Source organism: Chinchilla lanigera, unplaced genomic scaffold (genome assembly GCF_000276665.1).
Source record: "Chinchilla lanigera isolate Chin_1 unplaced genomic scaffold, ChiLan1.0 scaffold00097, whole genome shotgun sequence".
In the NCBI taxonomy this organism is placed as follows: domain Eukaryota; kingdom Metazoa; phylum Chordata; class Mammalia; order Rodentia; family Chinchillidae; genus Chinchilla; species Chinchilla lanigera.
In genome coordinates this window covers 8,185,850-8,207,237 of record NW_004955498.1, presented here as the reverse complement: position 1 = coordinate 8,207,237, position 21,388 = coordinate 8,185,850, and the positions used below count along the sequence as shown (strand labels likewise).

Sequence of the window (21,388 nt, the reverse complement as noted above, 5' to 3'; positions counted from 1 at the left end):
CGGGTAGGTCGGGTAGTCCCTCTCATTGTCCTTTGCCGCATTTCCCCCAGATACCAGTGGGTGGCAATATTGGCCTCCTCCTGCATGGCAAGAAGGGCCCGGCAGATCAGCGGATCAGCAAATCTGTTAATAGGAGCATTCAGTGATATCAGCGCCCAGGCCCTGCACTAAGCACCTTCAAGGTATTTATCCCACTCCCTATTTGGGATAGCCTTGGGAAACAGGTACTACTGCTCTCCCTACGTTCCACACAAGGAAATTGAGGCACAGAAAGGTGAGAAGACTTACTCATGATCACACAGCCAATTTGGGGCAAAACCAGAATTATATTTTGTGTCAGAAGCTACACTCTTGCCGGCCTGGTGGCCCGCGCCTGTAATCCCCGCACTCAGGAGGCTGAGGCAGGAGGATTGCCATGAGTTTGAGGCGAGCCTGGGCTACAAACTAAGTTCAAAGCCTGGCTGAACTACATAGCAATGACCCTGCCTCAAAAGAAAAAAAAAAAAAAAAAAAGAGAAGAGAAGCTCTACTCTTACTGCTCCCCATCTACTCTGTCAGGCAGCATTTTGGGGGCACAGTCTAAGGCCAGAGCCCAGGAGGCGCTGCACACTGGCTGCCTGAGGAAGAGAAGCAAGGAAGTGTAGCCAAAGCAGGCATGGGCAGCAGCCGGGCTGGGGATATCTAAATCGGGAGGGAATCACGAGGAACTGACCTCAGGACTAGAGCTAAGGCAGGCAGCTGGGGCAGGACTAGAGTTGAGGAAGCCATAGCGGGGAGGGGGTGCTGTGCCTGGGGACAAGAATGCCGATGCTTCCTCTCCCACTGCAGGACAATCCGGCCTTTTCTGGGTTGCTTCTGCCCCCACAGCGTGGTTGAGTCACTGCTGCCCACTGGCTGGGCTTCTCAGGCAGATAGGAGCTGGGCATGCAGCACTGAGGGGGGTGCCCGGCCCAGTGCAGTGCCTGAGGGGATGGATCAGACAAGGCTGCCCAGTGTTAGGACCAGCCAGCAGCTCACTTGGAAACAGCCAGGATTGGTTTCAAATATTTTGTGGCTACAGAATCTGAAGGAAGAAGTACCCGAAGCACCAAACAGAGCTTCCTCTTGGGAGACTGGACCCGTGCTCAGCTTTCCTAAGCAGCTGCTACTGCACAGCTCTGATGAGTGGGGACTCCTTCCCTCCTGGAGGAGGTGCCCTGTGGTGAGACAACTGTGTCGTCTAGAACGTTCCATAACCTAGTTACGCATCCTTGGCTACTCGGGCATGCAAGACAACTTGGCCCCTCCCCCCAGCTCTTTAGAGACCTGAGGCGGTGACCAAGGCCCAGGCTTGTTCTTTGCCAGACTGAGCAGTCAAGCTCTTCATTGGTCCCTCCAATCTCCAATCGTGGCGGAGTTCTGCTAATCCAATTTGGGGTATTTGTTACAGCAGCCTTAGGAAAGTAAGACGGCCCTCTTGCCATGATAGCCAGATGATGGGTACTGACCATCCACAGGAACCTTACAGAATAGATGTTAAAATGCTTCTCAAATCCACATAAGGACAGCCTACATTATCTCTTAAAGGGTATCTGAAACCATCCATTGCCTTTTTTTTTTTTTCAAAAAAATAAGGGCAAATGAGAAATGTATACTGCTGCGGGATGACTTAGGTCTCCAAGTGCCGACCGAGCGCCTCAGATAGTGTGCACACCTGGAGCAGATTTGGAGGCAGGGCTTCAAAGGAGGTGATTAAAGTACACTAAGGCTACTAGGCCCTAACCCAGTATAACTGGTGTCTTCATAAGAGGAGAGGAGAGCAGGACACAGACACACACAGAAAAGCTCATGCGAAGACACAGGGAGAAAATGACGGTCTACACGCCAAGGACACAGGTCTTGGGAGAAACCAACCCTGCCCATGCCTTGATTTCAGACCTGCTACCTCCAGAACTATGAGGAAATAAGGTTTTATTGTTTAAGCCACCAAGTTCATCCTACCTTGCTGCAGCAGCCCGAGCCCCTACATCCCCTCAATCACCAAGTCCCCTAGGTACTGCCTGGAAAGGAACTCAGAAACCTTCCTTCCCAAATCCTCAAAGGTTCTTGTGGGTGGAACTCTTATGGAGAGTCAGACAAATAGAGCGGGCCCCCGGGGTGGTGGTTGTGGAGCTCAAGTCTGGGAGTCGAAATGGAATTGGGAGAGCCCGCGTGGAGCCTGCAGCCCATACGGTGGCCAGCAGGGACGCTCCCTTTCTATCCTCAGGGGTCTTCCAGGTGGCATGGAGGAACAGCTCTTAGCAGGCCTGGATTGGGACGGTGCTCAATCCAGGCAGCAACAACAGAGTGGTGGCGCTCCCTGCAGCATTCGGCACGAGGTACAAGGAGGTATTGATGCTCTCTGGCCACAGACAAGAGAGCACCATTATCTGCCTGGACACCCAGGGCTCAGAAATCAGGGCACATCACAGCCCCGCCTGGAGTGACATCAGCTGTACTCAGCCAGCCCTTGCCCTGTCGCCCCATTGCCAGACCCACCCTGGTCGGCAGGCTCCACCAGTCAGGCCAGTGTAAAACCATCTGACCAGCTCACAGGCCAGAAGCAGCTCTTGGCACCCACTTGGCCCCCTGGCTCCCACAGGGCCAGGCACACACAGCGTCCACTTGGTCCCAACTGCCCAATCCACGTTGGTTCTGTCTCCATCCAGCTTGGCAAAGAAGGCACATGTGAGCCTCCTTCCTGGGCTCGTTGCACTTGGCCAATTTACAGGAGTGCCATGAGCAGCTCAGCGATGGCAGGCAGCCACTCTAAAACCCTAAGGTTGGTACTTTCTCTTAGGGTATTGTTCCACCACCAAGCTCAGTAGTGCAAGGGTTAAGGTGACACAGATAAGTACTAAACAGACATGAGCCAAGCATTCCCTCCCTGGAGGCCGGGCTGCTTTGCTTCTTTCAGCCCTGGGACATCCAACCAGATGAGCCCTTACCGATTTCAGCACCTCATCCTGTCCCTGGGCATGTGGGCATAGTGACCCTTGGGCCCAGTAAGGGAGGTGGCCTTACAGAAGCCCTCCAGTGACTGAATGGCAGCAGAGACACCTGATTGACTACCTGCTCAAGCCAGGAGTAGACAGTGCTGGGGCAGGTGGCTCCTGGCTCTTCTCCGAAGGCCCATCCTCATCCACCACCTCAATCCTGTGGGCAGAGGAGAAACTGTGCTGGGGTCTTCCCGGCTGCCTTGGAGCGTACTGCTCCTCTGACGCTCGTGCCTCCAGGGATAGCCACCTGAGGTGAGCGAGTGGTTGCCCAGCCACTCTCGTTCAGGATTTGGACAGTGTACTGGGCTGAATGTGTCCCCCCCTAATTCGTGTCCCCCTGGAATCTGTGACTCTGAACTTATTTGGAAATAGGGTCTTTGGAGATGTAATCAAGGGGATATAATGAAATCACAGTGAAACGGTGAGGATGCAACGTGTACATGCACAAGTTCTCCACGACAAACACACCCGTCTACTACCACTACTGCTCTTAATGATAATAACTTTCTGCTGGATTCTAGGCTAGTGGTTCCCAGTTGGAAATTCAAATCACTTGCTTATGGACTTCTATTAACACACACATTTCTGACCTTCCCCTACCACCACTTTGATTCTGGTCAGCTGCCAAATCTCCGGGCTGTCAGTATGGCCCTAAATCCAAGACCAATGTCCTGTGAGGAGGGCAAGCTGGACGGAAACACAGAAGGGCCATGTGGAAACAGGGGCACAGACAGCAGTGCTGCAGAAAAGCCAAGACACACCAAGAGCTGCCAGCAGCCACCGGCCGCCTCGAGAGGGCCTGGGATGCTCTCTCCCTCGGTGCCCCTAGACGGAAGCAACCCTGCCAGCACTGATCTCACGATGCTGGTCCCCAAAGCTAGGAGATAAGCAATTTCCGTGTTTCAAGCCACTCAGATTGTGGGGCTTTGTTACAGCAGCTCCAGGAACCCAATACAGTCGGTAAGAACACACCATTCTCTGCCACTTTCTTTGTGCTGCCAACCCCCTGCTCACTGTTCCCACTGCGGCCTCTGGCCTTGGCATCCCTAGGTCCTCAGCCTGGGACACTTGGCACACTCACTCCTCCTCGGTTTTCAGTTCTCAGGTTGTTATGACACCATATTTTGAAGGTTTTCCCTTTCCACCCAACTAAAGGCCCACAAAATCCAGCCTTCCAGAAGCTTCTTCACTCTCCCTCCAATATTTTCCTCCCTCAGAAGGTGCCCTGTGGCAACTAAGGACAGTGTCCTGACAGGGTGATTCTCCTCTGTTTAACCCTGCTTATCCTTTAGGACCCATCTCCAACGTTACAGTCACCTCCCAGGGCATGTCTCTCAGTGGCCCTGGTGCTGGTCCTGGGTCAGGCCCCAGCCTGGGCGGGTGGTAAGTGGAAGAACTCACCCACAAGCTGAATGTTTGCAGTCAGGCTCCCACCTGCACCAGATTGGCTACTGGGACTGCACGGGCCACTACAGTCCCCCAGGAGCTCTCGTGACCTCCAGACAGAAGCCTGAGCAGACTCTCCCAACTCTGCCTGCTCAAGGATAGCAGTCACCGACCCCTACCTCCCCTGCCCCTTACCTTGGTGACAGGAGGCCAGCAACAGGCTTCCAAAGCTTCCCTTAACACCACTTACCTTTTCGCAAAAAATGGAGCCTGTGTCTCCTGGGTAGGACTAATGGAAAGGAAAGAGAAAGGCACCATGTTGGGCAGAATCCACGGACAGGTAACATCTAACCCATTGTACCCAAAGGGTCCTGGGTCTCTCTCCTGGCCCTGGCACCTCAGCTGCGCTGATGCTAGCAGTCCTACCTTGTCTTTTATAGAAAATGCATCTCAGAGTCTGAGAAGGTCCAGCTAGGAAGTTCAGTCGGGGTATCTCTCACCCACCCTTCCACCTGGCAAAGAAGACTGGCACCCCAAGGAGAGGGGAGTGGCTCCTGAGTATGGAGCCAGCTGTGACCCAGCTCAGCCAGGCTCGGGGGCCAGGCCTCCTGCCCTGCAGGGCCTCCCTGCAGCGAACTCACCCGGTGCTCTTCTTGGCTGCCGACAGGACGTAGGAATGTTCCCGGGGGGCGGTCTTTCTCAACACACTGCTCGCAGCCTCTGACCTAGGGCAGCATGGGGTGGGGTCAAACTGGACACACTCCGCTGGCCTGGCCTGGGGTGTCCTCAGGTCCACTTGGGTCCACCCAGGGAAGCTGAGGGAGACAAGCATCTCAACCCAGGGAGCATCTGCTCTGAGGACTCTTCAAAGGAAGTGTGGCACATGAGGGACCTGCTCATGCTCCGCGCCCCCAGGATACCCTACAACGTGAGCGCAAGGTGGAGCTGCTCCACTCCCACATTTGCAGAGCATGAGCACTGTGCCCACCCTGGCCTGGGTGCCACCATCCCAACCCAGCCTCCCTGATGCTCCCCACCCAGGGGATTAGGAGCTGCTTCCCCCCACAGTTCATAGACTCGGCCACTGAGGTTGGGGCTCTAGTGACTTGCCCAAGGGCATATGCCTTGTAGATGGCAGAGCAGACGTTTGATGCCAGGGAGCACCAGAGCTCCTGGTTCTTTGCCCTACACTAGCCAGGCTTGGGACCTCTGCCACCACAGACTCTTTCCTTTATCGCCCATCTTCCAGACCCCTCAGCACAGGCCACTGTTTCTTGAGCCACAGATGGCTTGGCAGACACTGGCTCACAGCTGGGCCTTAGTTGGCAGGTGAGGGACATTCAAAACTCCAGAGCCTAGCATGCAAAGTCTTCCGGGACTCTGAATGCACAACACACACACACACACACACACACACACACACACACAGAGGCCACTGTGCATGTGGCCTCTCTCAGGGCACCTGACTCTGCTACTTTTGTTCAATTTTCCCAGGATTCTTTCAGCAAACCAATAGAAAGTCCTGCAGAACCTATGAATCCAGCTTTTTCCTGGTGCTACATCAGCTAGCTTCAACTCCATGGAAGGTTTTAAGGGGGTGCCCCGAGCTGGGTGGGTTTGAGACCAACGGGACAGCACCTGTTCCCACACCCCATGAGCCACTGCTGAAGGACCCATGCGTTATGCATTTTGTCACCTGAATGGTACAATGCCTTCCAGCAGTGTGAAAAGGCTTAGGCCTCTGGCCCACCATGGGGATGCCCACAGTGGGCACGTTACCTCCTTTTCTGCTCATCCGAAGAGAAGGGCACCTCCAAGTCCTCCACAGTCCCTGATATGGAGCTGCGCCTCACGTTGTAGGGTGCCCTGGGGGAGGGGAGAGGTATGACTCTTCCACCTGCCCTACCCTCTGCTCCCTGTCACTGGCTGTGACCCTCAGCACCTAATGTCCAATGCCGCTCACACACGCTGGAATCAAGGCCTTTGGCCACCTCCTTCTCTGTGACAGCCAGTGCTCCTCTCTCCTGTTCCAATCCTAGCTGCCCCTCAAGACCCAGTTCGAGTCCCACTCATCCCCTAGAAAGATTTGCCAGCTGCTCCGCTATGCCGGATAATAGGGGCAAGGCGCAACAATATCAAGAGGTGGGGCCCCTAGGCATGGCAAGCACAAACCCACAGCCCTGTCCAGAGTCGCCTTCCTTGGTCAACCAGGGTGGGGCGATTGAAAGGGACTTCAGAGGGAGATCTAGGGGGAACCCAAAGATTTATACCCAAGAAATAGTTCATATTTAGGCACAAAATGCCCAGGTCAATAGACTGTCAGGCCCAGTGACACCCTGAGGATCATCAGGACCCCAGCCCAGCTCCCTCACCCTCTGCTGGGCTCCGGGCCACAGCTCCCCTGGCAGGGGATATCAAGCTCATGGGAGTTGCTCTGCCCAGACTGTGCTGAGAGGCAAGTGGCCCATTGCCCTCAGCAGACCCAGTGTTTGGGCTTGTCCCTCAGGGGAGGGGACCGAGCTGGGTCTGAAAGCGCATACTCACAGCTTCTTGTAATCCTCCGTGGTCATCTTGTAGCCGGAGATGGGGGAACGGGGAAGACCGGTGTTAGCTGCTTTCGTCAGACCAGCAGCACTGGAAAGTTAAGAAGTGTCCATGAGTCCACGTACAGGCCCCCCTCACCTCCACATTTGCCCACATGACCCACCAGGGATGTGACACGTGGCCTGAGGGTAGTGGGAGCTTTTCCAGTTTGCTTTCAATGCTGCCAGGGTCCCTGATCAGTGCAGCCCCGCGCCCACACATGTGCGCACATAGGCAGCCCCAGCAGAGCATCAGGAAAGAGCCCGGTGGGGCTCACCTGGGTGTGTCTGCTTCCTATCCCCCAGCCCCTTTGACCTTTCTTTTCTGATGGAGCCCCACTTCCGCCTGATGCCGAGGTGCTTGGACAGATCCATGCTGTCAGCAAGTGCATGGTGCCAGCTGCCGGGTCTGGGCCATGGCCCTCCCTGTCCCCTCCCTGCGCCTCTCTGCCTCACTGGCCAGAGCCAGTCAGAAGAGGCCCTCTCCGACACGGACAGGCAGGGCCCTCTCTGACACGACTCTGGACCAGACTCTGCTACCTTCCCATGAGCCACCCATTACTATACCTTTTTGGAGCCCCATTGGTCTTGGGGAAGTGGCGCTGGGGCTGGCACGAGCTGTCTATAGGCTTGGTGAACACTCCCCTACGAGAGAGCCCAGAAGACACAACGCTGAGAGGTCAGGGCGCTGTACAGGTGGCGTAGGAAGGCAGGCAAGGTCCTGCAGTCACTTACCGGATGATGTAGCCAGTGGACGCCCTTGTGCTTGGAGACCTGCCGAGGGAAACGGGCGTGCAAAGGGAAGCAAGGCCTCGCTGGAGGGCCGGGCTGCCCTACTTCAACCTGCCCCTGAATACAATCAAAGCAGCTGGCTTCTGGGGGTCCCAGGGTAGGTAGCAGAAACAAGGGGACTTAGCCGCCTCCTCGTCCCTAGCCCAGTTGCCAGCTCTGCCCCACCTCTTCCCTTCTCCCCCGGGAAGAGTGCCCCACAGCTGACTCCTCTATGGCCAGGCTCACTGCGGCCCTGACTCTGAACAGGTCCCCAGGAGGGCATGCTCCATGACTGCAGAGGTGTCTGTCCCCTTCAAAGTCCAGCTTCCCTCAGCCCTGGCATTCTCGAGGGGGAGCTCTTCTCGGCCCTGCTTGCTGACGGCCCTCCTGGCCTCTGCTCCCAGAGCTGACCTGGTTCAGGCCAGAGGTTCCCTGCCTGGAGGCCTGGCTTCCTCTCCCACACAGCCAGTGTCCTCCAGGAAGGCTCAGGCGAGCCTGGGCCTCAGCCAGCCAGGGCAGCACCCTGATTCATTCCCAGCGCCTCAGGGTGGCGTTTCCAAATGCACCCCAAAGCAAAGCTCCAGTTAAGAACTGCGTCCTCTGAAGTCCACTAGCTCTGTGAGTTGTAGACTGTCTCTAAATGAGGCGGTCCCCAAACCTTGCCAGCCTTACCCATAACACCTGTCCCAATTTGCAAGCCTCTATTTTGCCTTTGTCTCTTTACATGGGTTATGCCTATGTCCCTCGAATAGATATCAGTCCCCTGAGGAAAGGGCCTGGGACGTGACCTCGGGACGTGGCAGTTTGTGGGCACTGAGTCATTAAGGGATGACAGGCAGGCCCATAGTTACTGGAGGCTGTCCAGTGGCTCAGGTGCTGTCACCACCTCTACCACCACCTGAGGAGCATCCATAGTGAAGCTGTCACCAACTGCCAACAGCATGGTGAGGAGCAAGCTGGTTTCTCAGAGCCCCCTGGACACTGTATGGAAATGTCTTTCAAAACATGAAATGTCTTCAAAACAGCACAATGTGCACTAGGGCACAGCTGGAGCAAACGTGTGAGTACCCATCTGCCTGCCTTTCCCTGTCACGGGGAGCAGCCCATGCTGCAGCCGAGTCCCCAAGGCCCACCTCCAGGCCACCAGGGCATCACTTCTTACCTGGCCTTTGAGACCTCCCGAGGTGATGAAAAGGATGTGGCGCGACTCCGGCTCGAGGGCAGCTCACTGGGGAAAGAGGGGTCCTGAAAAGGCAGCTCCCCCATCTCCGCCACTTGTACCCTACGGCTTCCGTCTGTGAAGCTGCCTGCTGAGTGCCACCATGTGCACCCCACCTTCTTCCCCGCCCACCTCCACAGCTGTGCATGGGCCCGCATGCCCTGGCACCTGGGTCTCCCTGCTCTGCCTTTGTTCAGGGCTTGCCCTTAGCCTTCCTGTGCTCTGAACCCCCGGCTGGCCTGTGGCCCCATGACCGGCTGACCTCCCCTCTGCTTCCCGGGTACAGCTGGGCCCCATGGGTCGTGACACCAGCCCTCGAAATTGCTGCCGTCCCGTCCCTCCTGGCACCCTAGACTTACATGGTGCGGCCCTCAGACTCATCCTGCTTGGTGATCCAGCTCTTGTCGCCCTTCAGTGTGGTGCGTACTTTCATCTGCTTGAGGACATTATTGCGTTCCTCCTCTCCTGGCAGCAGAGGTTTCCCTGGCAAGGGCAAGGCCAAAGAGCCTCAAAAGGGGGCGTCCCGTGCAGCCCTCCCAACATGCCACTCCTGCCCTGCTGCCTGGGAGGCTCTCGTGAGTGGCCTCCCAGGGCTGCACTCAGAGTCCAGCAGGCACACGAGGGCAGGGCACAGGCCTCACCTTTGGGGCTGCCTCCCAGAGCAGAGATACTCATGGCGTTGCTCTACCAGTCCCTTCTCAGTCGATCCAGCGGGGCTCCTGGAGATACAGGAAAACACGAATGGCTTGCGAGTCACTGCTATGGTGTGGATGGGGTCTGTCCCCCAGGGCTCCCACGTTGAAAGCTCAGTTCCCAGCGTGGGATCTTTGAGAGGCAAAGCTTAATAGACAATAATTAGGTCACTGGGTCACTGACTTAGGAAGGAATTCACAGGACCCTGGCTCACTTGTGGGAGTGGGTTCTTTCAAAGAGCCAGCCTGGCCCTGCCCGATCTCTCAGCAGCTTCCTGTCTCACCATGTGAGCTCTGTCTCTCACATGCTCTCCTGCCATCAGCCAAGAGGTCCTCCCCAAAGTCACACGGACACCAGTCCCATACCTCTGAACCTCCAGAACAGGGAGCTAAGTAAATATCTTTTCTCTATAAAGTACCCATCTGCTGGTGTTTCATTATAGTAACATAAAACAGACTAATTCGATCATCATGTGGTCCCTAGCACACAAAGGTCATTCAGACTTGCCTTTGGGCACTGGGGGTGGTAAGAGCTAGTGGGCTCCCAAATGGAGAACAGCAGCCAGGGATCAAGCACTCGCTGGACCTGTCACTGCCAGGTGATATGCCCACCCATTTGCCCAGGGCTGCTCAGAGGCTGCCAGGGACTGTCTACTCAAGTGAGTCACTAATAAGGGCAGACTACGAACCTTCCAAAGAGTGCTAATGGCTGGACCCAGAGCCTCCACAGTGTCCCAGGGGCTGGGGAGGTGTTGGACCGGTGCCCGGGGATTCTGAGGGTGGGGCTGGAGACCATCTCAGGCAGAACACCTTCAGTGCTGCCAGGTGGCCTGGGAGAAAGCCAAGTGCTTGGGGAAGCAACTGCTTTGGGGTTGAACCATCTTCTGCGTTTCTTAGAAGCTGCTGGAAAGACCTTGGCAGGTCAGCTAACCTCTGTGGGCTGCTTCATTTTGCTCATTTGTGAAATAAGCTTTTAAAGGTATAATTTTAGGGCTGCTGTAAGAACAGGAAAAATCCATGGGCAGTTGGAGAAGAGCTCTTTTCTTTGCTGGAAGGGGGACAGGCAGTGGTCTCCAACCAGTACAAGAATGGTTTTCCTTCTTTGTCCCCTCTACAGCCTGTGGGGTGGGACCAGTAAGGGGTCTTCTCTGGGGCCTTCATGGTGCCATGAGGGCTGAGTCGAGGAGGCCAGCTTTCCAGGTAGGGAGCAACCCAGAGCCATAGGGAGACAAAGGTCTCGTAGCTGCCCTGAGTGGCCACAGATGAGCTTGGCCCTCAAGGGAGGGGTTGGGGGCTCAGGTGTGCGGGCATGGCAGGAAGCAGGGCCTGCCAGTGCGATCACAGTTCTGGTGCAGAGCAGCCTTCCTAGTCAGGGTCTGCCACCTGCTGCGTGACAGGAATGGCACTTCATCACAGCAAACAGGAGCCCCACGTGCCCAGCAGAGTCCTGTTGAGGAGAGATGATTCCACAGGTGACCTAACAACTGCCTAGCCCAACTGTCCCCATCCTGTCAGCCTGTAGAGTGGCTGGGCACACAGGTGCAATCAGAGCCTGTGTGGGGGCCCTGCAGCCTGAGATCTTAGGCCCCTCGTCCCCTGTTGCTTCTGACTGTGACTGGGAGAATCCCTTGCCTTCTCTCAGCCTCAGTCCCTGGCCCTCTGCTCTTTAGGTTCCTCCCCACCACGCCGAGCACCTCAAAGCCACACCTTGCCAGAAGTTTCCTGCCAGCTCACAACCAACAAGCCCACCTCTTGAATCAGGTCACACTCACACATGTGCGGAATGTACGCACATGAGCAGAGTGGCTATTGCCAGCTGCTGAGCCGGAGGGACAGGGACACGTGGCAGACAAGGACCAGGGTTGGTATTTTGCATCAGTATCTCTCCTTCAGGCCTGGCTGTGCTCAGAAGTCAAATTTCTTTTCTTGATGGGACAGTAAATCTGAAGGGTCATTAAGGTCACTGGCAAAATAGACTGAAGAATAGTATAGCTCTTTGGGACAGGAAGCTTCTGAAGAGACGAGCCTCTACCAGGTAGGTTAACAAATGGCGCTCGCATCCCTGTTCTAGCCTGAGCGCTGGCTTCTCACTCATTTCCCTATTCCCACCCCTCCAGGCTTGGGTTAGGCTGGGATTGCTTCTGTCCTCCTCCCTGGCTTTCCTGCCTTTATCTGCACCGTCGCCCTTCCGCAACCTTCACGGGCCCCCTAATCCCACTTGGTCCCAGCAGCTCTCCCTTCACATTCACCTTTTGATGGAGTCCCACTGCTTCTAAGACTGGGGACAAATTCCTCAGGCAAGAGAAAGGTGCACAGGCCCAGAGCACCTGGGTGGTAGGATAGCTGGCATTGATGAGCATGATCGGTCAGTACTCAAAGACCCAGCTAGTGTCATGGGACCTGCCCTCCCAGCACCTTTAAGGCAGTAATCAGCAGAAGGGAATTCAAGCAGCCTTGGGAGAAGCACCAGGGTCTGCTTCCCAGCCTTGCCGGCCTCCTCTAGGCCGCACCCGCTTCTGAGCGACACTGCCAGAAGATCCCTTTGACGGGGCCCTGGGAGGTGCTGAGAAGCTCGGCCCCCAGCACGCACCTCTGAAGTGAGCACCAGGCACACAGCCCAGGATCAGGCCTGGGAGGCAGGCAGCCCATCTGCAACCCGCAGGCGATCAGCCCACCTCCATCCTCGCCTCACTGTGACCACAGTGAGCCTGGGGAGGGGCCGCTACTGGCCCAGGACCTCACTCCCAGGGATCTGAGTCCTGGCCTATGCAGGAGCCCTGCTAACCCAACACACACTCGACAAAATGCTCCCTGGGGCAAAGGGACAAGATCCAGGTGGCCCAGGCACAGCTACTGCCAGCCACCTGGCACTTGGCCTGTGCAGTGAACTTCCTTGCTGAGGAAAGGGTTCTTCAGACTGGGACCAGCCACTCAGGCCTGAGCTGGCCCCTGAGCCTGGCCAGTCGCCGAGGCCTCCAAGCATGCAACCTAGAACTCCACAGAGGAGAGTGGTCCCCGCTGCCCACAGCCCTGCACTCTCTACCTAGCCCAACACACTAGCTCTCTGCTCACACCTTGTGCTTAAGATCCAAGGTAGAGGGAACAGAGAGAGAGAAACTACTGAGACTGGAGTCCCACTCACTTCTAGAAGGTGAAGAGCCAATGTTCCACCTCCAGCCACTTACCCTTTCTTCTAGTCTTCCTGGTCTGTGAACCTGGGCTACCCTAGCCCATCAGCCCTGATGGCTAGAGAGGTCGCCCTGTCAGAGCTGTCTCACAGACTGTGACCTCTGTTCACGTGAATCTCTGCTTCTGTTCCCTGAGTGGTCTTACAGGGCTGGACTCCCACCCTCTGTGCCTGGGTCTCATCTGCAGAGTAGCACAGAGCCACCAATCCGATAGGACCATTCCCTGAGTCTCCTCTTGGCAGGAAACCCCACAAGGTAGAGCATGTGCCTCTGTCTGGAATTTCCCATCCCATGGCACAGGTGGCTTAATGGGGGTGGCTATCCTCATTTCCCAAATGGCCCACGTGAGAACATTTTTAGTCACATCAGCCATTCGCTTGACCTTTCTAGTACCACAGACTCCCTTTCTACCTCGACTGGAAAACAATTTCGGACTCTTTGATAATTGCTATATCACTCTGCTTAGGGCCTGGTCCGGGCCACCAAAGGAAAGACTGACTTGTGTGACACCTTCCACACCAGCTTTCCCTCGTGGCACACCCCTGGAGCCCCACCAGACGTGACCCTACTACAGAGCGCCAACTCAGAGCAAAACCTTACACTGCAGATGTCTCTCAGAGCGGGTAGGCTGAGAGGAAAGTAGTCAGAGAAATTGCCCCTGACTGGGCTGGATGAAGGAGATGGGGACAGTCCTCTGTGAATTTAGATGGCTCTGAATGCCAATGAGTGTTCCCACTCCACTTTCCCGCTACTGTGACTTCTGAAAAGTCTGCCCAGCAACCTCCTAGGGAGGGAGCCCACACCCTGATTGGCTACATAAAAGTGGCGAGCCAATGAGAGGGCTGTAAGGAGCCTGATTTCCTGGCCATAGCAAGTCGGGTGTCCTCAGAGGCTAACAGAGGGAAAGCTGGTGTGCACAGATTACCACATGCTAGACGGAGCTCGGGGGAGTCAAAAGCCAGTGACACCAATGCTTGGCTGGTGGGTGAGGAGTCAGAGACGAAGACAGAAGCAGCAGAAGAGGGCACCCTGTCACCTTTAACCCAGAGAAAGTTTCATAGAACCCGCCACATGCACACGTACACAGTTGGGTCACTGCTCCCTGGCTCAGGGAGAGCCCAGTCTCACTCCTCGTCACACTGCACTCAATGGAGGGAAGCAGAAAGCGCAGCAGAGAAGGAAGTTGCGTCGGGGAGTGAGATGAAGAGGGCCGACTGAGGGGCCGGCTTCCCGCTGGCCATGCCCAGGCCTCCTGTTCAAGGTTGGACAACACTAGGGCGATGGGCATGGAAGGATATCTGGCTCTGTGGCTGTCTGGGGCCGTGAGTGCCACCCGACCCTGGGACCGTCACTCACTGTGGTTCTGCCACTGCTCCCAGGACAGAGAGCCCCTCCCTTTGTTTCCTGCGTCTCCTCTGCCCACCACAGCTGGGAAGGGCTGGCCTCTCGCCAAAGACAGGATGAAGGCGAGAGAGAAACCAGCAGGCTGAGTCTGGCTAACCCACAGCCCACCCTCAGACTGGCTGGGCCCACCCAGGCCCCAGGGCCCCGGGCCCCTGGCACCGGCTGTCTGCGCTAATTAGGGGAGAGAGAGGCTGAGTGATCACCTTCTCCCAGACCAAGTGGTAGGAAAACAAGACGGTGCCCAAGCTGTGCAGAGAGGGGTGCTGCTGCCAGGCAGGGACCTCCTGGGCGCAGTGGGAGGGAGGAGGAGCAGAACAATCTTCGGCACTGCCTCTCAGGAGCACCCAACGGTGGTGCACACACAGGAGATGGGGGGCGGCTTGTCTGAGTCTGTGTGCACTGGGCACTGGCCCCTGTGGGCAGGCAAGAGTGGGCGTGCCACAGGCAGAGGTGCAAGGGGAAGGCTTTCTTTCCCAAGGTGGCTCATGCCACTTCACACCCAGGAGCTGCAAAGAAGCCCAGCTCCCTTTCCCTGTGCCTGACGACATCCTGCGGGGCCTGATCCCTGGCCTGACCAGCCCATGGGCCCTTAGAGCAGCCAGGCTCGTGGGAATCACAACAGCTCTGTCTCTCTCTTGGAAGCACAGGGCACAGTTCAGCTCTGGGTGGGTCTCTCAGGTATGGGTCAGGAGCCAGCATAAGGAAGCAGAGCCTACGGCCCACTGGCCAAACACAGGTGCAGCAAGGGGCATTGGGGTGAAGCCCTCAAGACCAGAGCTGCCCAGTCCAAGGGTCGACTGCTGAGCCGACATCCAGCCACGTCTGAGGGGTGCTCTGTCTGAAAGTGCTTGCACGGCACTCTAGAGCACAGGCTTCGTCTGCTCTCCTTTAACCTGCACCAGTGGGAGGATGGTGGCCTTGGGGCATGATCTCAAACTGTTCCCTAGCCCCTGCGCCTGCCCGCCTGGGGAAGGTGTAGGCTTCACAGCAGCACACCTGCACATCACGGAGCAACAGGGTCGCTCTGGGTGCGTGGGCCACAAAGGCCCAGCAAGAAGGGAGAGGCCTGGCTCCAGTGCAGGTTCCTCCTGGAGCAGGAAGTGCAAAGCCGGGCTATAGCTATCCACTTGCTGGGCTGGGAAAGGCTCAGGGACCTGTGCACAAGTCAGGCACGGCAGCATAAGGGGGCGTGCCCTCCACTCCCTGCTCACGCGCCCTCGTCCAGTCCTCTCTCAGCACCTGAACTTAGCCCGCTCCGTTTGCTCCCAGGCTGACCTAAGCATGATTCCTGGGGGCTAAAAGGGCTCACGTGGCCGGGAGCAGTGGGGCACACCTGTAATCTGAGCTGCTCAGGAAGCTGAGGCAGGGGCATCGAAGGTCCACGTACAGCCTGCACAACTCAGCAAGAGCCCTGGGTCAAAATAAAGAATGGAAAAGGCCAGGAGCGTAGCTCAGGGACCGTAGAGTGCCCCTGGCTTCAATTCCAGTACCCCCTAATGAAAAGAGATTGGGATGGTGAAACGTCTCATTTTATGAAGCAGCCTCTTGTGGCCAGGCCTTGTGCCTCACAGTATTCTGACTGCCAGGCTCCAGCCCTGGAGTTTCCGAGCAGTCAGTTTAGTTTCTCCACTGGCAGGAGGAGACAGAAGAGGAACCTTGCTGCCACTGCCGCTCCTGGAGATGCCTGGAGAGAGAGGGTCTTCAGAGCAGTGGGGGGAGGGGTCTCTTGGGGGATGATTTAGAGACCTCAGCAGGGCCCGGCTGCAGGGCCACGGCTGAGGAGCTGGATCACGTCTGACTTCCTGGTCTGTTGGGAGCCACAGCCTGGGTGCGTCTCCCAGGAGCAGAGCTGCCCAGGAAGCTCCAGTTCCTGGGGCTCCTGCCTGGAGGCCAAGGAGGCAGCAGGAAGGAGGCTCACCAAGTGGAAAAAAGAGCTGGAAGAAACTTGGTTGCGGAGGGAGAGAGTGGAATATGGAAAAAGAACACACGGGGGTGGTGTTGGCAAATGTGCTTCATAGGTAAATGACTTCTGCATGAAAGTCTGGAATTTCACCTCTGCCCACCCCACCTCCAGCACCCCACAATCTAGACTTCTCGGCGTCTGCCCTAGAGGAAGACACCTGAGGTGGGCTAGTTTCCTGTCAAAGTAGTTGGGGGGGCGGCTGAAGCCCTGGCAGGGAAAGGGCATCCGTGGCCACCTCTACCGCCAGGGACCATGATTCCTCCTGAGTCTATTTTCAGCCCTCAGTGCGCTGCATGCAAGCACGTGCTTCAGGGTGCTGGGCCACTTCAGAGGTAGCTGGGTCCCAAGGGTCAGCAAGGGCTGCTGGACAGAGCCCTCTGAGATGTCTCTGTGGAGGGTCTGGGTGAGGCCAACATGCTGGGGACAGCAGGTTCCCCTGTCACCCCAAACAGGACCCTAGCCTTCCACGGGAGCTATTCCCATTGCTACGAGGGCATCACTTCACCAGCAGGACCATAACAAGCAGCACTCCCCACGCCCCAGTTGTCTCTGTAGTCTGAGACCCAAGATCCCAAGCCAGTTTTAGTCTCTCAGAGGTGCTGTGCCATCTTCAGACTAGGCAGCCAACGGGGGCCAGAGGGGCTCAGGAATCAGAGCCCACCCCACCCCAGTTCTTTCTCTCTTCCCCTCTCCCCCTGGAATAGTGCACATCCTCACAGCTGCCACCTGCTCAGCCTTTGCCAGAGCAGGATCAGTGACAGGAAGTCACCCCCACTTGCCCCTGAGTAACATTAGCTAGTCAACAAAGCTACCTGCTTTTGTCCTACTTACAGGTGAGGATCAAAAGGAAACGAAGACCTACCCAGGTGCCCCTCACATGCTCCAACAAAACCACACCTCTCCTGAGACCTGGACCTTCCTCACCTCCGTCTTTCTCACCCTCAAGTTCAGCCCAGGCTCCCAGCTCCCTTAGCGCCAGCCTTTCCTGGTAAGGGAGGAGGAGGCGCAGGCCCAGAGGGGGAAAGGCACTTGCCCAGGGCCACGCTTCCCTTTCTGCAGCAAGCCTTTCCCCAAGGCTGACGGTCTGGCTTAGCGCCTGGGGACAGACGGGACCTGGAGAAAGGGCGACCAGCTCTGGGGACGATGCCAGAGGTCTGCAGTTCCCAAGGAGGCGCCCTTGCCCTTGGCTTGGGTCCTAAAGTATGAAAGAATGAGTAGGAGCTCCTGCGGGCAGAGTGGTGAAGCAAGCCCTGCCTTTCGGTTTTTGTTGTGGCTTTTTCCCCCGCAGCCAGAACCGAGCAGCGCCTGATGTAAGCATTTTCAGCTGGAATTCCCGTCGTTGTGATTGGAATCCTTGTAGCTCTTTTCTCCATAGCAACCCCGGGCCACATCAAGCTCTCTGGGAAACCGACCTAGTCATCAGAAAGTGGCATGCTGAGCCAACAATCACAGGGCCAGGGCCAGGGCCAGGGCCAGGGGCTAGACGCAATGCCTGAGGCGTGCGCACAGACAGGGCCAAGACCGGGGACCACCAGCGGCCACGAGCACCAGCTTGGCCCGGCCCACTGTGATCCTGGAGGCCGGGTGTTCTCTGGAGCCGTCTCAGGCCTCCAGCAGAAGCCCCGAGGGCAGCCCTGGTGGGAGGGGGAGAGGGGCATTCAGCAGGCATTAATGAGTGAGTGCAGAATGCCCACCTCCTACTCTAGGCCTGGGCAGGCCCTTCCCCGGTTCCCAACCGCTCCAGAAACGGGGAATGAGCACGCTCCTCATGGGAAAAACCCGGCATTTCTGAAAGTGGCCTCTGGGCTCCTCCAGCAGGCAAATGCCCTGGGTCATCTGCTTAAACTGCAGATCCCTTCCAGTCTCCCCACCTCTGGGTCTGAGTCTGAACATCGGTCCTGGAGAATGACACCCAAAGGGTCATTCCTGTCCTTTGCCTTTCCAGTCTCCACCCAGCCCTGTCCTTCCCACTTCCTGTCTGCACCCCACAGTTCTTGGTCATGCCGGTACCCCAGCAACCGACAGGGAAAGTGAGCAGAAAGTGCCCGTCAAATGCTTCCACGTGTCTTGCAGAGAAGCGAAGCTGGCTCCATTTGTAGGCCTCAAATGGGACTTCAGCAAGTTCCTCTCTGTGCTTCAGTTTCCCTTTGGGAAAATGAATTGACCCAACCCACCCCATCTCCTGCCCCCTCCACAGCCCCGCATGAGGAAAGGACTGTGTCCCCAGCCTTGAGGACTCAGGAGTTCTCTGCTCTATTCTTACAACTTGCCTGTGACTTATCAATTATTTCAAGATAAGAAAGTGAAAGACAAAAATGAAAACAAAACAGAAGAGCTTGGGCCTCTGCAGTGTGCCCCTAGCATCAGCCACCCTTCCGTACACAGAAGTGAGACCTCAGGAGGTGGCATGGCAGGCTCAGGTTTATACAGCTCGATGGTATCCTCCGAGCCACTTGGCTCCCTAGGTGCTGCCTCCCCTGCCACATACCCTACTGGCTGGAAGACCCTGAGCAATTCATCTCCCTGCTCCCCTGTGAGTCCCCCGTGCCCAGGGCACTGGCATCAGTCGCTTGTCTGGGGCTATAGCAGGGATGGATGCAGAGGAGGTACAAAAGCCTGGGGCAAAAGCTCAGAGCAGTGGAGCCCCAGAAAGCAGCTTTCCTCTTCCCAGGCACTGGCCCTGCCCCATGCCACCAGGGGACTGGCAGTGAAGTGGCCCCAGGGCTCAGCAAGAAGACCAGCTTGTACTACAGGTGACCTGGCACTGTGTAGGCTACGGGTTGAAGCAAGATGCAGACCAAAGGGATCAGTGACCTGTGGAAGTGTGAGTGGGAAAGGAGGCAGGCAGATGCACTGGGCTGGAACTGGGGGCGTTTGCTCGGCACGTAACTAAAGACAGCTCAGGGAACAGGTGCTGGTGCCTACCTCGGCCAGCCCAGGCCCAGTGCCGGGGGCCCAGAGTTCCTGCCCTGCTAGACCTCTCTTAGGAGACTGCAGGGGCACTGGGCAGAAAAATAAGCACACAAAGCAGGCTGAGGGAGGTGAGGTGGGGCTCTGGCTACAGCTGGGCCCACTACCCTTCAGTCCAGAGCGCTCCGTCTGGAATCTGGACTTGAGCTGAGCAGAAAGTGAGACAACCATTGCTACCATTTCCTTTCGGACGGCTGCTCCTTACTGAGGGACCCATCTGTCTCTGCCACTCTTCTGGACATGATGTGGGGTGGATTTCTCTTCCAGCCCTCACTGCTCAGGTTAGACACAAGCAACCCTAAAGGATATGCAAGCTTTGACCTGGTGGTTGCAGAGCAACTCCTCCTTCCACGTTCCCTTCCTCCAGGAAGCCTGCCCTGACCTGTCCAGCCAGGGCTGCTTCCCTGCTCCCGGCGTGGGGAGCCCCTTATGTTTTTATGCCACGCAGAGCTATAGTACCCTGTGTGGTCACAGGCTACCCCTGTCACTGAGTCATGGAAGTGAACAGATCTTGGGCACCTACTGTGTGCCTGTGCCCACACCAGGTTCCTTCTACCAGCTCCATCCGCTGGTACTTGGTGGAAGGAGCGGGCAGAGCAGGTGAGATGGCTGTTCCTGATGCCCTGGCATGATGTGAGGAAAGGCGCAAACACCACAGCCCTCCAGAAAGCCACGCTGGTTTGTGAATCTGTGTCCTGGCCACTTGCTGGCATCCCAGCTGGCCCTGCTGTTTCAGATGAGGCTCTGAGGAGGCCGGACTTCCCTCAGCATCCCTCTGCACCCATGTGCAGCTGGGAAGGTGGAGGAGAACAGTGCTGGGCTCTCTAACTCAAAGCCCCCTCCCCACTGCTCAAGCCTATCAGCCTGTGGGTCCCTGCTTCCTATCCCCAAGCAGGCACCATGACCAGAAGTCCAAAGGGCCATGAGACTAAGGCAAGACTAAGATCAGTGTCAGGAGCCTTGAGGAGTGCCCGGCCAGTGGGGTGGCAGAGGCTCCTTCTCGGGCTTCAGTGTAGGGCTTTGGGTCCTGGGATGCTGCCACTCCACCATGCAGGGTTGGGGCTGAGCGCCAATGCCTCAGGGAGAACACAGCTCCTCCAGCCGCGCTGAGGTCCCAAACCTCGAAGCCTCATGGAGTGCAGGGCCGCCCTGGACAGGAGCTGGCCTAATGTGTTGCCCACTTGGACCCCCAGGTCGGAACTAACAGAGCAGACAGGAAGACCTGGGCTTCCTGCCTACCTCTGAAGCAAAGTATCACTCTGCCTTTCCAAAGGGGACGGGGCTCTTGGCTCCCCCTGCCCCCATCAAAACAATTGCGCCACAGAGCCGGGGCACTGCAGATCCTGTTGATAACACCAGAGACACTGGATTCGGCGCCTTCTGTCTGAGCAGCAGCAGCTCCCTTCCCCTAGCCCTCCCTCAGATCACCCTCTGCCCAGCACATACCCGTCTCAAGCCACCAGCCAGCCCCTGAGCAGCTTCTCTGGTGAGCCAGCCCCTGGCTCTCAGTTTTCTCATCTGCAGAATAGACACCGGGTTTGCCTGAGCTTGCCTGGTTTTTGCAGCAGCAACTCTTGGATTGCCCTGCCCCCTCCTGCCATTGGCCAACCATCAAAGGGTCTTCTCTGGGAAGGGTGACAACAGAGGACCAGGCCAGCGATGGGGCCACCGGCTTTAGCAACGCAGGCCTCCTCTGCCCCTCTGTTAGTCCCTTTGCTCACAGTGGAAACAGCGGAAGCTGAGAGAACTGCCTCCCCGAGGGAACCCAAGGAGGAATGCTTGCAGCGGCTGAGCGTTATAGAAGGGAAACTGAGGCAGGACCCGACTTGTCCCCAGCAGGACACGGAGTGGGTAGCCCTCGCTGCCTCCCCGCCAGGCCGTGTCTGACGGAGACTCGACAGCCCTACCTGGCGCAGGTGCCCGGCTCGTGGGGTGGGCGCGGGGCGCGGGCTCCCTCGGGTGGGTTGCGCCCGGGCGGGATGGGGCGGCTGGCGCGGGGCGCAGCAGGGAGCGCGCAGGGAGGCGAGGAGGCACGGACTGGGCTCCGCCCGCAGGAGAACAAACAGGTTTTCTCCGGCCGCCGGAGCCTCGCCCCTCGCCCCTCCCCTCGGCCGGCCCCCTTCCTCTGCCCTCTCCTGGGGTAGGTAGAGGAGCCTGGCACATTCCGCACATTCTCCCGCCAGTGTCCTCGGCCCG

At 57.3% G+C, this 21,388-nt stretch overlaps 1 protein-coding gene across 7 annotated transcripts in view; it reads right to left on the bottom strand.

Moving 5' to 3' along the window:
* Window positions 1–21,241, bottom strand: part of Znf185 (zinc finger protein 185 (LIM domain)) — a 62,914-nt gene extending 41,673 nt beyond the window's left edge. For 4 of the 7 annotated variants that reach the window (XM_005406456.2, XM_013505544.1, XM_005406461.2 and 1 more), the window contains exons 1-11: window positions 21,100–21,241; window positions 9,617–9,694; window positions 9,335–9,458; window positions 8,919–8,984; window positions 7,721–7,759; window positions 7,553–7,630; window positions 6,948–7,037; window positions 6,183–6,269; window positions 5,045–5,128; window positions 4,654–4,692; window positions 3,091–3,192 (exon numbers count right to left, since the gene is read on the bottom strand). In XM_005406456.2, coding sequence (XP_005406513.1) covers window positions 3,091–3,192; window positions 4,654–4,692; window positions 5,045–5,128; window positions 6,183–6,269; window positions 6,948–7,037; window positions 7,553–7,630; window positions 7,721–7,759; window positions 8,919–8,984; window positions 9,335–9,458; window positions 9,617–9,650 — 743 coding nt within the window. In that variant the 5' untranslated portion in view covers window positions 9,651–9,694; window positions 21,100–21,241. Of the gene's footprint in view, window positions 1–3,090; window positions 3,193–4,653; window positions 4,693–5,044; window positions 5,129–6,182; window positions 6,270–6,947; window positions 7,038–7,552; window positions 7,631–7,720; window positions 7,760–8,918; window positions 8,985–9,334; window positions 9,459–9,616; window positions 9,695–20,638; window positions 20,711–21,099 lie in introns of all 7 variants that reach the window. The other 3 variants (XM_013505543.1, XM_005406460.2, XM_005406463.2) reach the window with 3 other exon arrangements.
* Between the last annotated feature and the right edge of the window lie 147 nt (window positions 21,242–21,388).